Source organism: Chrysochloris asiatica, unplaced genomic scaffold (assembly GCF_000296735.1).
Source record: "Chrysochloris asiatica unplaced genomic scaffold, ChrAsi1.0 scaffold00192, whole genome shotgun sequence".
NCBI lineage: Eukaryota > Metazoa > Chordata > Mammalia > Afrosoricida > Chrysochloridae > Chrysochloris > Chrysochloris asiatica.
In genome coordinates, this window is record NW_006408710.1 from 5770154 (window position 1) to 5783589 (window position 13436).

Below are 13436 nucleotides of genomic sequence, written 5' to 3' on the forward strand. Positions count from 1 at the left end.
CCCAACATTCCACCCAAACTACTCCCTGAAACCATGCCTGACTCAGCACCCTAACATGCTACCCTAGCAGCCCCCAACACCCTAAGCACCCAGACCACACATCCTATCCACTATCCCGGCAGGGTGGGCTCAGTCCAGCTCCTGCTATAAAGTACTAGAGTGTGGACTGAGTCCCAGAGAGCTCTCTGACTTGGTGACTGGCACAAGGTCACATGGTTAAAGAGGAGGCCTAAGATGCCCTCCCCCCGCCGCCCCCACTGCTATCTGCCCGTCACTGTCTCCTGAGCCTGGGGTGGCAGCCAGCACTGTACCAGGGAAAGGGAGCAGACAGTTGACAAGGTGGTGATGGGGACCCTGCAGGACGGTCCTGGGGTCACCTTCAAGTGAGAGGAGTGTGATGGGTGGGTAGTGAGGGTGGGTGGACAGGAGCACCATAGGGGAGACAGTGCTGGACAGGACAGGAGGCCTGCCAGAGGGGTCATGGGCAGAGATGTGCTGGAGTGAGCTGAGAGCGTGGCTCGTGTTTATCCACTGTGTCAGTGTTAAATAAAGCCCCCGCCTCTGTCTGTACGTGTGAGTGTCTACGTGCATGGGTGTGCCTACACATGTGCATCAACATATGTTTTCAGGGGCACATATGTGCACACACATGTGTTTGCACGGGCACATATAATCTGTACATATGTTGCATGGGTGTGCTCGTGCACTGGTATCTGCACGTGTGCTTGTATGGGTGCATCAATTCTCACACACGAATCTACACCCATATGTGTTTGCATGGCTGTGTCTGTCTGCACATGTGTGTGCGCACATTCACGTGTCTACTCACACATGTGTGTGTGCACGCATGCATGTGCCTACTCACTCTTGTGTGTATATGCCCATGTGTGTTTGCACAGGTGTCTGTTTGCACGTGTATGCCTGCACTCTTGAGTCTGTTTGCATTCATGTGGTTGTATTCACACCTGCATCTATTTGCTCATGTGTTATTTCATGTGTTTGTCTGTATGCCCACATGTCCCAACATGTTAAGCTGGTGTGTATTTTTGTGTGTGACGCCTGCTTGGGCATTGCTACCTTCACTCCACAAATGCTTATTTAGCACCTACTGTGTGCCAGACTCAGTCCCAGGCTTTGGGGAGACAACAGTGGATGTGGATGAAACTCTTGACTTTTGGGGGGACAGTGATGAGCAAAATGAACCAGGGTGTGAGTTGGAGTATTAGGAGGTGGGAAAGTGAAGCAGGAAAGGGGTGGGAGGAGGCCCAAGGACAGGAGGAGGTGGGAGAGTGGGAGAGGCCTGAGGGAAGGTGCACCTGAGAGAGAGAGAGAGAGAGAGAGAGAGAGAACACATGTACGTCCAAGTGTGCATCTACAGGGTGCATGCAGTGCATTACATGTGCATCTATAGTATGTATGCATGTGTGTGTCGTGTGTGTATACAGGATATGTGTACACGTGCATCTGTGTGTGCATACGTGAGTCTGTGTGTACACCAGGAAAGCTGTGAAAGTAAGTGTGTGGAGTTGAAGAAGGGAGTGTGTGGCACCCAGCCCACAGGGCTGGGGTTCCTGGGAGGACAGCTGGACATTGCTGGCTCAGCTGCCTGTGGGGATGAGGTGGCGTGGTCACCGACAAACCATAATGATATTGAACATCTAGTGTCCACCACTTCCTGGGTTTCACTCCTTCCCAGACACAGGGCACTCTCATTTAGCCTGCATGGCTGCCCTGAGGTGCGATGTCATTGTCTCCACTTTACAGATGGGGAGACTGAGGCTGTAGCTCATGGTACGCACTCAGATGTGAGCAAAGATGTCCTCTTGGTTTGTGCAGTGCACAACCTTCACAACTGTCCAGGGACCTGGCACCCAGCCTGGAGGACCCCAGAATCCAGCTCTGAGGACCACCCTAGACTCTGAGGACACCCCCACCCTCAGCCCTCTATAGCAGATCCACCCCACCTACCTTTCTGCCACGTGATGGCTGGCCGGGGTGCCCCCGAAGTTTCACAGGCCAGAACCACAGACATGCCATCGATCACAGTGCTATCCAGGGGGCCCCTCGTGATGTTGGGGGCGATGCCTGTAGGTAGAGACAGGGGAGCTCTCAGCCCCAGGCCCTCTCTGAACCATAGCAAGGAAGGAGGCAGTCGCCCTGAGGGGGTCCCAGCCCAGGGACCCAGCCCAGAGATGGGAGGGAAGGGCAGGGTGACCCTGCCCCCTCAGACCTCTATTCATGGGAAAACCAAGGGCCCCAGCAAGTAGTTCACCCCACCCCCTCTCATGACCAGGCCAATGTGATTCATCTTCATGGATTCATCCTTCCTCGAATCAAGGGCTGAACACTCTAGCTGCAAGCCAAGGAGAAGAATCCCCACATCTAAAGGCCCGGAAGGAGCTCTGTAGCGTAGTGGTTATGAATTGGGCTGCGAACCTCAAGGTTGGCAGTTTGAAACTACCAGCCATTCCGTGGGAGAAAGATGAGGCTTTCTGCTCCCGTAAAGATTTACAGCCTTGGAAACCCCGTAAAAGGTTGCTATGAGTCAGAATCAACTCCACGGTACTTAACAACAACAACAACAACATCAACAAAGACCCTGAGCTCCTCCCAGCCTGCTGGGGTGTAATTCTTCCAGGGTTGGTACAACCTCCTTGTTCTGTGTTCCCTTTCTGAATCTCATCCCACAGTAACTGCCTTGTCTGTTCAGTATGGGAGCAAGGCTGAAATGGAGATGAAGATGGTAGCCCAGGGTAGCCAGCGCCCTTGTTTGGGGCTTCTCCACCCCTGGTGAGACAAAGTCTGTGGGACTCAAGGAGGCTCCTTTGTAGCCTTGGATATGGATAATAGAGAGAGCCTGGTGGATACTCCCACAAGGCTTTACAGCCTATGGTGTGTTACCACACAGCTTCCTCTTGGCTTGTGCAAACAGCTCTATGAAGCTCTTGGGCTGGGCCAGGTAACTAGAACAACCCATAACATACATCCCAAGAGGGTGAGGAAATTGCAGGTGGTGGAACCCAGATGTAAGTGCTGATTCTTTCCTTTGGGGAGGTGAGCGATTCCCCTCTGGTTGACACGGGGTCTCTCCACTCTGATGGGAGCCCAGTTTAAAATAAAAGGGGGCATCTTGTGGTTTCATAGCATACCTAGGTGGGGGGCACACGGTTGACACACTTGGCTGCTCACTGAAAGCTTGGAGGTTCGAATCCACCCAGAGGCTAGACACACCTTGGAAGAAAGACCTAGAGCTCCTGTCTCCAAAAGTGAGCTATTGTAAACCCTGGGCTGACACACAAGGGGTCACTCTGAGTCAGGCTGACTCCATGAAATTGGATTTTTGGTCAGGTTTCTCAGTGATGAGTGAATCCGTCTCTGGTTCCAGGGTACTGGTGGTAACTTTGGGGCCCTGGAGATTTCCTCAGAAGCCGGGGCAACAACGGAGATCACTGGAACCCCACCTCTGAATGCAGCGTCCTTTTCTCAAGAGGCTTGTGGCTTGGAAGAAAGTGGAGTCCCTGGCAAGAGGGGCTCCTGGCAGGACAGGGGAGGCCTACTTACTGGTGACGGCCAGGTAGGTGGAGGTTTGCACCTCTCCCGCCGCGTTACGGGCAAAGCACTGGAACATGCCCGTGTCGTCCGGCACCAGCCCACTGATCTGCAGGCCCCCGTCGCCACGCAGCCGGAAGCGGGACAGCCTCTCCACCTCCACCACCGCTGCATCCTTGTACCAGGTGATAGAGGGCGGTGGCACACCTGCAGGTGAGGTGGGAGAGACAGGTGAGAGGAGGGGCAGAAATGGGTTCACCCTGCAACCTTCTCAGAGGAGCCGTGATTGGCCTTAGGTGAGGGGGATGGGGAGGATGTTCTCAGGGAAGCTGTTTTCAAATTCTGTGGGCTACAGGAGATGTTTCTAGAAACTTAAAAGTGTCACATTAGTCTGGAAACGCTAGGCTGGACAAACATTTTAGAAAAATTGTAGAGAAAATATACACACCCAAACACTCTCCAATTCAACAATTTCTAAAACTCAGGGACATTGTCCATCTTCTTCATATTGTATCATGGTCATTTTCCTTTTTGGAATTAGTCCACCATGGAGAAAGCCAACTTACTGCCCCCCTAAACGAAAACGCCCCCTCTTCCTTCACACCTGGTTGTTGTTGTTGTTAGGTGCCATTGAGTCATAGCGACTTAATGCACAACTGAACAAAACACTACCCACTCCTGTGCCAACCTCACAATTGTTAGGCCTGAGCCCACTGCTGATGCCACTGTGCCAATCCTTCTCATTGGGGTCTTCCTCTTTTTTTGCGGACCCTCCACTTGACAAAGGATGATGTCCTTTTCCAGGGACTGGTCCCTCCTGATGATATGTCTGAAGTATGGGAAACGAAGTTTGACCATCCTGGCTTCTAAGGAGCATTCTGGCTGTACTTCTTCCAACACAGATTGGTTTGTTCTTTCGGCAGTCCATGGTATTTTAAATAGTCTCCTCCAACCCTAACCTCAAATCCATCAATCCTTCTACGGTCTTCCTTTTCATTCTCCAACTTTCACATGCATCTGAGGTCGTTGACAATACCCCGGCTTGGGTCAGGCGCATCTTAGTCCTCAAATCTTTGCGCTTGAGCACTTTAAAGAGGTCTTGTACAGGAAATTTGCCTAGTGTTAGTCTTGGTGTGGTGCTGTAGGATAAAGCACTAGACCACAAGGTCAGTTTGAACAGCAAGATCAGTGGTTCAAACCCACCAGCAGCTCCTTGGAAACCCTACACAGGGTTGCCATGAGTTGGAACTGACGCAACAGCACTAACACCAGCCCCCACCTGTGGTTGTTGTTGTTGTTGTTAACTGCCGTCAAGTCGGTTCCGACTCATAGCGACCCTGTACAGGGTTTCCGAGGGTGTAAATCTTTACGGGAGTAGAAAGCTTCATCTTTCTCCCGCGGAGCGGCTGGTAGTTTCGAACCGCTGACCTTAAGGTTCGCAGCCCGATTCGTAACCACTACGCTACCAGAGCTCCTTACACCTGTAAACATTCTTCATCTTCTATATGTTTGCTTAGTCCATGGTAAGTGAGGTCCTTTTGTCCTTCAGCAGCGGACTGGCCACTCAGCAGGCTGTGGGTTGTCCATGTGATGGTGTGACCCACACCAGGACTTTATTTCTCTTTACATTGTTGTTAAGTGCTGTCGAGTCGATTCCAACCCATAGTGACCCTGTATAGGGTTCCCAAGGAGCAGCTGGTGAGCTTGAACCACCAACCTTGCAGTTCAAACAACTTTGCAGTCTGACGCATTAGCCCACAGCGCCACCCCAGGACGGCTGAATAATAGTCCATTGTGTGTACGAAACACATTGTGTTTATCCATTTACTTGTTGATGGGCATTTTGGTTGTTTCCACCTTTGGAATATTATGAAAAGTATTACAATACTAAGTTTTATAAACATAACATTTGGTAGTATCTTTCAGGTACTCTTGGAACTTTCCAGAGTCTCTCAGTCTTTTCCAGCATCTCTCCTTTAGCATAGTTGTCCCATGGGCCATCCCAGCCACTAACTTCCTCCAGACCTCTGTTCATATGAGTCTTCCCAGTACCCTGCCCCAAAGAGCACCTCCACAGTGCGATGTCCCCATAATCTGCCTTCTTTTACCTCTTGGCACTTTCAACTCTGACCCACCCACTGTAAGACAGACACATTGTCTTTCAAACCAGAACATCTCTGAGATCACAGTTGTCTCACATTGCCATTTAATTGCAGCTTTCTTCTTTCTTGTTGCTATTAAGTATCGTAGAGTCAATTCTGACTCATAGAAACTCTGTATACGGTTTCTGAAGCTATACATCTTTGAGGGAACAGAAAGCCTCATCTTTCTCCCAAGGAGTGACTGGTGTGCTTGAACCTCCGACCTTGGTGCTCACAGTCCAGTGTTTATGCTACCTAGCCACTGTAATCCCTTTATGGGATTCTTCATTTATGGTACATAGAAAAATGGGGTCTCTGACAGCCGGTGGTATTTGAGATGAAATGAAATCAGGTTCTTGTATTTGCTTACTGGTGTGTCTGTCTCCCTCATGGGAAGGTGGCTTTTGAAAGAGCTGGGGCTGTAGTTTCATCTATTCCCCTCAATTCTACTGCCCAACACACCATCAACATGTGCTAAACCCTCAGACCCTATTTGCTGAACGAATGAGTGAGTAAGTGATCAGGCCTTCCCCTCTGGACTGTCAGGAAGGGCCCCTTCCTGCAATTCTGTCTCCCTTTACTCAGTATTAGGTCATGCCCCCTGGAGGTCCCTCCAACCCCCTCATCATCACCCCATTCATGTCACTCTGGCTTTGAGCTGTCTGTGACCCGGCTGAATCAGAAGGGGGAGACATGGGGACATCATAGAGGGGACAGGGGAAGAGAGAGGACAAAATGGCCCCGAAAGCAGGCTTACAAGACTCATCTCCGAGTCTGGCAGTTGTGACATTATGGTAACTCCACATTGTCTGCAACTCTGAAATGACCGGCAATTTGGGTCTGTCACTGGTCCTGAGAGCACAGTCCTCTGCGTTCATTGGTAACCCTGAAGTTACCGTGACGTGGGTTGAGTTGCAGTCCTGAGAGAATGACCGTTGGTTTGTTTCCTGGGCACCTGCTCACGGCAGAGCTGATTCTACTTTCAGTGGAGGGCTGCGGCAGGTCAGGAGAGGCTTGAGGCCTCGGCATCCTGGTTCCCGGCTTACCTTTGGCCCGGCAGGGAATGTCCACCACCTTCTCCATCTCCGCGGTGATGTGTCTCGCTGGTTCCTTGGTAAACTGAGGCGGCTCTGCAGGAGGGTGGACAGGGCAGGGGGTTCACAGGCATGCTCCTTGTTGATCTAGCCACCAGGGAACCCCAGCTGCCCCAGTGCTCACCTAACACGGACAGGTAGGCCCCCCGGACAACAGCAGGGACGCTGCTGCTGTGTAGGGCAGCCTGACACTCGTAGTATCCGGCATCGCTGCTTGTGGGGTTGGGGATGGTGAGCCGGCGGTTGAAGTCGCTGATACCTCCCGACAACAGTATCCCATCCTTCTTCCAAATGATGTGCAGCTTAATCAGGGGCCTGAGAGTGGGTGGGTGGAGGGCACAGGGAGACAGTGGTCTGCAGAGGGCCTCTGGAGGCTGTGGGCAGGGTGGACGGTGGCAGGAGGGACAGGGGCAAGGGTGCAGACTTGAGAGTCAGGCTGTCTGGACTCAACCCGGCATGGCCACTTTCTAATACTCTCCTTTGCTGCGTTTTGCAGACTTAGCATTTTATACAAATCAAGAATCTGTGGCAGCCCTGAATCCAGCAAGTCTATCAGCCCCTTTTCCCCACAGTGTGTGCTTACTTCGAGTCTCCACGTCACACGTCAGTCATTCTCAAACGTGTGAAACCCTTGCAGTGTGCTCTCTGCACACCTCACAGACGGCAGTTTTGTGTACACATCTCTTTTATATGCACGGGGACTCCAGAAATCTCGTTTGACTCTCTTTATTGAGGTGGTCTGGAATCGAACCCACAATATCTGGGAGGTCCGCCAGTACATGGAACTTGGGCAAGTTCCTTCAGGTGTTCTGGGCCTCAGTCTCCTTGTTTGTAACATGGGGCAACTTGCACTTACCCACTGGGGAGACACCCTTGGGTGGGGCCTGGCTGCAAAGCACACTCTGTTAGGGTGCTTAGTGATCACATGCAGGTGTTGGGGTCCAGGACCGTCTTAGCCACAGTGGAAACGTGAAGCAGTGGACATGAAGGTGGGGAGAGAGGGAGGGAGAGTGACCAGCTAGGAGATGGGAGTGAGGGGGTCACACTACAGACCTGGCGTTGGCCACACACTCCAGGGTCACCTCCGAGGTCCCGACCACCACGCTGGTGTTCTTGGGAGGGATGATGATGCTGGGAGCAATGGGATCCGCAGGCCCCCCGACATCTGAGGAGAAGTCAGATGGTAGTGGGAACAGAGGTCTGAAACCCCAGCCCTCCCTAGTCCCACTAGAGGCGGATGCCATGGGACACATTTGTTCCCATGGAGTGGAGTGATGGTCATGGGCGTGGCTGATGGGACCCCAGAACCAGACTCCGCAGACGCTGACCCGAGACCCTCACCCTTCTGCTCTGCTCAGGTGTCTCTATCTGGGTGTCCAGGGACAGCCCCCTGGAGACAACTTTGACTTCCACTTTGGTCCCCAACTACTTATGTAATGAGATCAGGCCTGCACTCTCTCATCAGCTGACCTCCTTTTATTGTCTTCAAATCCTCCTCTCTATCTGGATTTATCTTGTTGGTTTATTCCTGCACTGTCTGCTCTTCTATCCTGGGATGATCAAAACCAGAAATGAAACCAGATGCCAGACAGTCAATTAGAACTCGGGCAGTCCTCTGTGCTGCACTCAAATGGCTCCATAGCGTTTTCTTGGCTCTCATCTGCCATAGCTTCAGACAGCCAGGACTTTCTTTCATAGCACCACTGGGTGGGTTAAACTGCTAACTTTTAAATTAGTGTTGTTGTTGTGAAGTGCCGTCGAGTCACTTCTGACCCATAGCAACCCTGTATAGGGTTTCCAAGGAGCAGCTGGTGAACTTGTTGGAAAACAAAACCGCTCATCTTGTGGTTCAAACTGACTTTGCAGTCTAGCACATTAACCCACAGCGCCACACCAGGACTGTTTGTGCCACTTAGACCCATTGCTATTGCTGGCAAGTTCATTCTTACTTACAGTGACCCTGATGTAAGAATGGTCCCATAAGGCTTCCAAGGCTATAAATCTTGGGCAGTCACATTGTTTTCTCCTGTGGGGCTGCTGGTGGGTTTGAACAGCTGACCTTTCAGTTAGCAGTCCAATACCTAACCTGCTGTGCCCCCATAATGCCTTCATGACACCTAAAACCCATTTGCTGTTGAGTTGATTCTGACTCATAGCGACCCTATAGGATCTATCCTATAGAGGTCCTATGCATATGAACTGATGGGTTTCCAAGGCTGTAACTCTTTACAGAAGCAGACTGCCAAATCTTTCTCCTGTGCAGTGGCTGATGGGTTAGAACTGCAGACCTTTTGGCTAGCAGCCCAAATGCTTAACCCAGTGCATTCCCAGGGATCCCCTTTGTGGCACTTCCAAAACCCAAATCAAACTCATCTTGACTCCTAGAGACCTTGTGTAGCATTTCTGAGGCTGTAAAATTTTCTGGGAGCAGAAAACCTCATCTTTCTCCTGAGGAGTGGTTGGCGAGCATAAACTGCGGTTAGCAGTCCAGTGCTTATCCTGTTGCTGTTGTTAAGTGCTGTTGAATTGGTTCCAACACTTAGTGACCCTATAGAGGAAATAGCTGGTGGGGTTGAACCGTCAACCTTGTGGTTAGCAGTCCACACCAGGAGCTCAGTGCTTATCCTGGTGTGGTGTTGGTTATGTGCCGTGGAGTCAGTTCCAACTTATAGTGACCCTGTACAGGGTTTCCAAGGTTGTAAATCTTTACGGGCACAGAAAGCCTCATCTTTCTCCTGCGGAACAGCTGGTAGTTTTGAACTGCTGATCTTAAGGTTTGCAGTCCGATTTGTAACCACTATGCTACCAGAGCTCCTTATCCTAGAGACCCCAAAATTTATGTCCACCTGTGAATGTGACCTTATTTGGAAAGAGAGGCTCCACAGATACTGTCAAGGTAAGCAGAGGTCATACTGGGTTAGCGTGGGCCCTAAATCCTACATGACTGGTGTCCTTAAAAAAAGAGGAAGTTTTGGATACCCAGACACACAGGGGAGAAGATCGTGTGTAGATGGAGACATAAATGGTAATGACGTAGCTACCAGTCCAAAAACGTGCCAGCAATGGCCAGCAACTACCAGAAGCTGGACGAGACAAGGAAGAAGCAGCTTCCAAGCGTTAGCAGGGAGCACGACCCACCAACACCCTGGCTTTTAGCCTCTAGGACTGTGTCTTTGTTGTTGTGAGTTGTCTTTGTTGTTATTAGGTGTCATCGAGTCAATACCAACTCATAGGGACTCGATGCACAACAGAACAAAACACTGCCCAATCCTGGGCCAACCTCACAATTGTTGCCACGCTTGAGCCCTACCACTTTGTCAATCCATCTTGCTGGGGGTCTTCCTCTTTTTCTCTGACCCTCCACCTTACCAAACATGATATCCGTCTCCAGTGACTGGTCCCTCCTAACTATATGTCCGAAGTATGAGAGACAAAGTTTGGCCATCCTGGCCTCCAAGGAGCACTCTGGCTGCACTTCTTCCAATGCAGATATGCTGGTTCTTTTGACAGCCCATGGTACTTTCAATATTCTCCTCCAACATCATAACTCAAAAGCATCAAGTCTTCTATGGTCTTCCTTATTCACTGTTCAGCTTTTGCATGCATATGAGGTTAATGAAAACACCATGGCTTGGGTCAGGGGCACCTTAGTCCTCAAGCTGACAGGTTTGCTCTTCAACACTTTTGCCTCATGCAATACGTTGTTTGATTTCTTGACTGCTGCTTCCATGAGTGTTGATAGTTGATCCAAGAAGAATGAAGTCCTTGACAACTTCAATCTTTTCTCCGTTGATAAGAATGTTGTTTATTGGTCCAGTGTGAGGATTTTTGTTTTCTTTACACTGAGAAGCAATCCATACCAAAGGCTGTGGTCTTTGATTTTCTTCTGTATGAATTTTAAGTTCTCTTCACTTTCAGCAAGGTAGATGGTATCATCTGCATATCGCAGGTTGTTAATGAGTTTTCCTCCAATCCTGATGCCACATTTTTCTTCATATAACCCAGCTTCTTGGATTATTTGCTCAGCATACAGGGTGAATAAGTATGGTGAAAGAATACAACCCTGTTGCACACCTTTCTTAATTTTAAACCATCCGTTGTTCCCATGTTCTGTTTGAACAACTGTCTCTTGATCCATGTACAGATTCCTCATGAGCACATACTCACACTTTGCAATGTTGTCCATAGCTTGTCATAATCCACACAATTGAAAGCCTTTGCATAGTCAATAAAGCACAGGTAAATATCTTTCTGATATTCTCTGCTCCAGCCAAGATCCATCAGACATCAGCAGTGATATCTGTCGTTCCATGGCCTCTTCTGAATCCAGCTTGAACCTCTGGAAGGTCTCTGTCAATGTATACTTGCAGCCATTTCTGTCTTACCTTTAGTAAAACTTTACTCTCATGAGATATCAAAGATATTGTCTGATGATTTCCGCATTCCGTTGGGTCACCTTTTTGAGTCAGTGCCAACTCACAGCAACTCTGAACAGGGTTTCTGAGGAGCGGCTGTTGAGTTTGTGGTCTAGTGCGTATCCTATAATGCCACAGAAGTGGGGATGTCATGGACTTGCTCACACCACTTCTCCGTACAGAGAACAGTGCCTCTGGTACAACAAGGGAGCTGGGATCTGTTTGTCAAGTGAATGAGCAGAACTGGAGCACTCACTGTATCCCCCTAGAGGAGGTGATGGGAATGGCAGGCACACATTCCGGCTCTGTGGTCCTGCCCTCCTTGTAGATAAGGTTGGTTTTTTTTCCCTACCTTTTTTCTTTTTTTAAATACAAATTAAAGATTTGCGGCAACACTGCATAGAACATGCCTATTGGTGCCATTTTCCCCAATAGCATGTGCTCACTTGGTTCATGTCTTGGTGTCCCTTGTTGGTCATTCTGACAAAATTTCAAACTTTTTCATCTTCGAATTCTGGGTTAATGCGCCCGACTGCAAAGTCAGTTTGAAGTGTAAGGCTGGCGGTTCAAGCTCACCAGCCGCTCCTCTGAAACCCTATACAGGGTCGCTATGGATCGGAACCTACTCGACGGTACTTAACAACAACAACAACAATAGCAGTAACAGGAATCCTGGTGTGGCGCTGCGGGTTAATGTGCCTGACTGCAAAGTCATTTGAATTGCAAGTTTGGTGGTTCAAGCTCACCAGCTGCTCCTTGGAAACCCTATGTGAGGTTGCTATGGGTCGGAACTGACCCCACGACATAGAACCACCCCCAGTATGGCACACTTCAGGGATAAGGGTCGTGTCATCAGAACTTTAATGTGCATGGGGACACCAAACAATTTGTGTGCCTCCATTCATTGTGAGATTCGTTTTATTGCAGTGGTCTGGAAGCAATCCAAAGTGTCCCTGACATCTGACAGAACTTCCCAGGAATCGGCCTTATTAAAAACAAAAACTGTCCCTATGTGTTCTCACTGAGGCTACTGGTTGTCTTTGCTTTCAGTGTCTTCAGGAGAGACCAGGTTCTCCTTGTTATGGATCAGCCTAAGTCTGTTAGGGATAGAAAATCCAATATTCTCTCAACACCTGCTCCATGGTGCCTGAAAATACGACCTCCGGGGACTTTTTCTCTGATGACAAATCTATCCAGTTGGCCCCTTTCCAGAGGTGCTGGAGGTAACAGGCCACACTGATTTACAGGACCCTGGGGTGATAGCAATAGGGTGTCCTTTATGGGATCAGGGAGGGCATATTGTGGCTGAGACCTTGACCCCACAACAACTCTGGCCCACCATGGACAGCCCTTGGACTGGACTCCAGGCCTTGTCGGAAAAGGGTCTGAGAGGAATGGGAATAAAATGTACAGAATAAAGTAAAATGAAGGGGGAGAGAGAAAGGAAGCAAATAAAGCAAAGTAATTGCCACAATATAAAAGTCTCATGTAGGTGCCATAAAACGTGATCGGATTGAAGGCTGCTGATATAGCTGAATCCATAAGACTGTGCTCTAAATTGTTTATTACATACTGGGACACGCAGGTACCACGGTCCAGATTAATGGGGCACACGGCAGAGACAGAGAGTTAAAGCCCTTAGCTGGAGCTCTGTGTGGCCGGCTGAGTAAACAGGACCAGCAGAAGGGGAGCCCTAGAGGAGGGGAAACATATGGGGGAGCTGAGGGTTGGAGGAAAGGAGGAGGAAGAAATGGACAGCCACCAAGGGGCCCTGGGCCAGAGGGCAGGCTGTGGAACTGGTGAGGAGGGAATGGTAATGGTGGGGCTCCTGGGCAGAGTGAGGGAGGATCTGGAGGCCAGAAAGATCAGATTTTAAAGCCTCATTCTGCTCCAGGACCCCTGGGAAAGCTACTGTCCCCTGATTATTTTTCTTAGTAGCAAAAGGGGAATAAGAATCACTCCATCTCCAGGCCCAGGTAGAGAAAGTATGGTACATACCAGGCTAAGCTTCTGCACAGGAGTTTTCCCTCAGAGCAGCAGGCAGGTGCCTGGGGGGCACGTCAGGTGGGGGACTCACATGGTTGAGGGGTGCTGTGAGGTGGGCAATGGTGTGGGAAGTCTGGGATGCTCACAGAGTGTTTCACATACTTGTTGTCAGGTGCCATCGAGTCGGAACCGACTCATAGCGACCCCATGCACAGCAGAACGAAACAATGCTCGATCCTGGGCCAACCTCA

The 13436-nt window shown here is 50.0% G+C and overlaps 1 protein-coding gene across 1 annotated transcript in view; it reads right to left on the minus strand.

Annotated features, from left to right (window-relative positions):
- The window catches only part of SDK2 (sidekick cell adhesion molecule 2), a 195370-nt gene that overhangs the window by 112300 nt on the left and 69634 nt on the right, over nt 1–13436 (minus strand). Inside the window, exons 6-10 of the mRNA XM_006872308.1 lie at nt 7838–7949; nt 6909–7099; nt 6737–6820; nt 3562–3756; nt 1969–2085 (exon numbers count right to left, since the gene is read on the minus strand). Of these exons, the coding sequence (XP_006872370.1) occupies nt 1969–2085; nt 3562–3756; nt 6737–6820; nt 6909–7099; nt 7838–7949 (699 nt within the window). The remainder of the gene's footprint in view (nt 1–1968; nt 2086–3561; nt 3757–6736; nt 6821–6908; nt 7100–7837; nt 7950–13436) is intronic.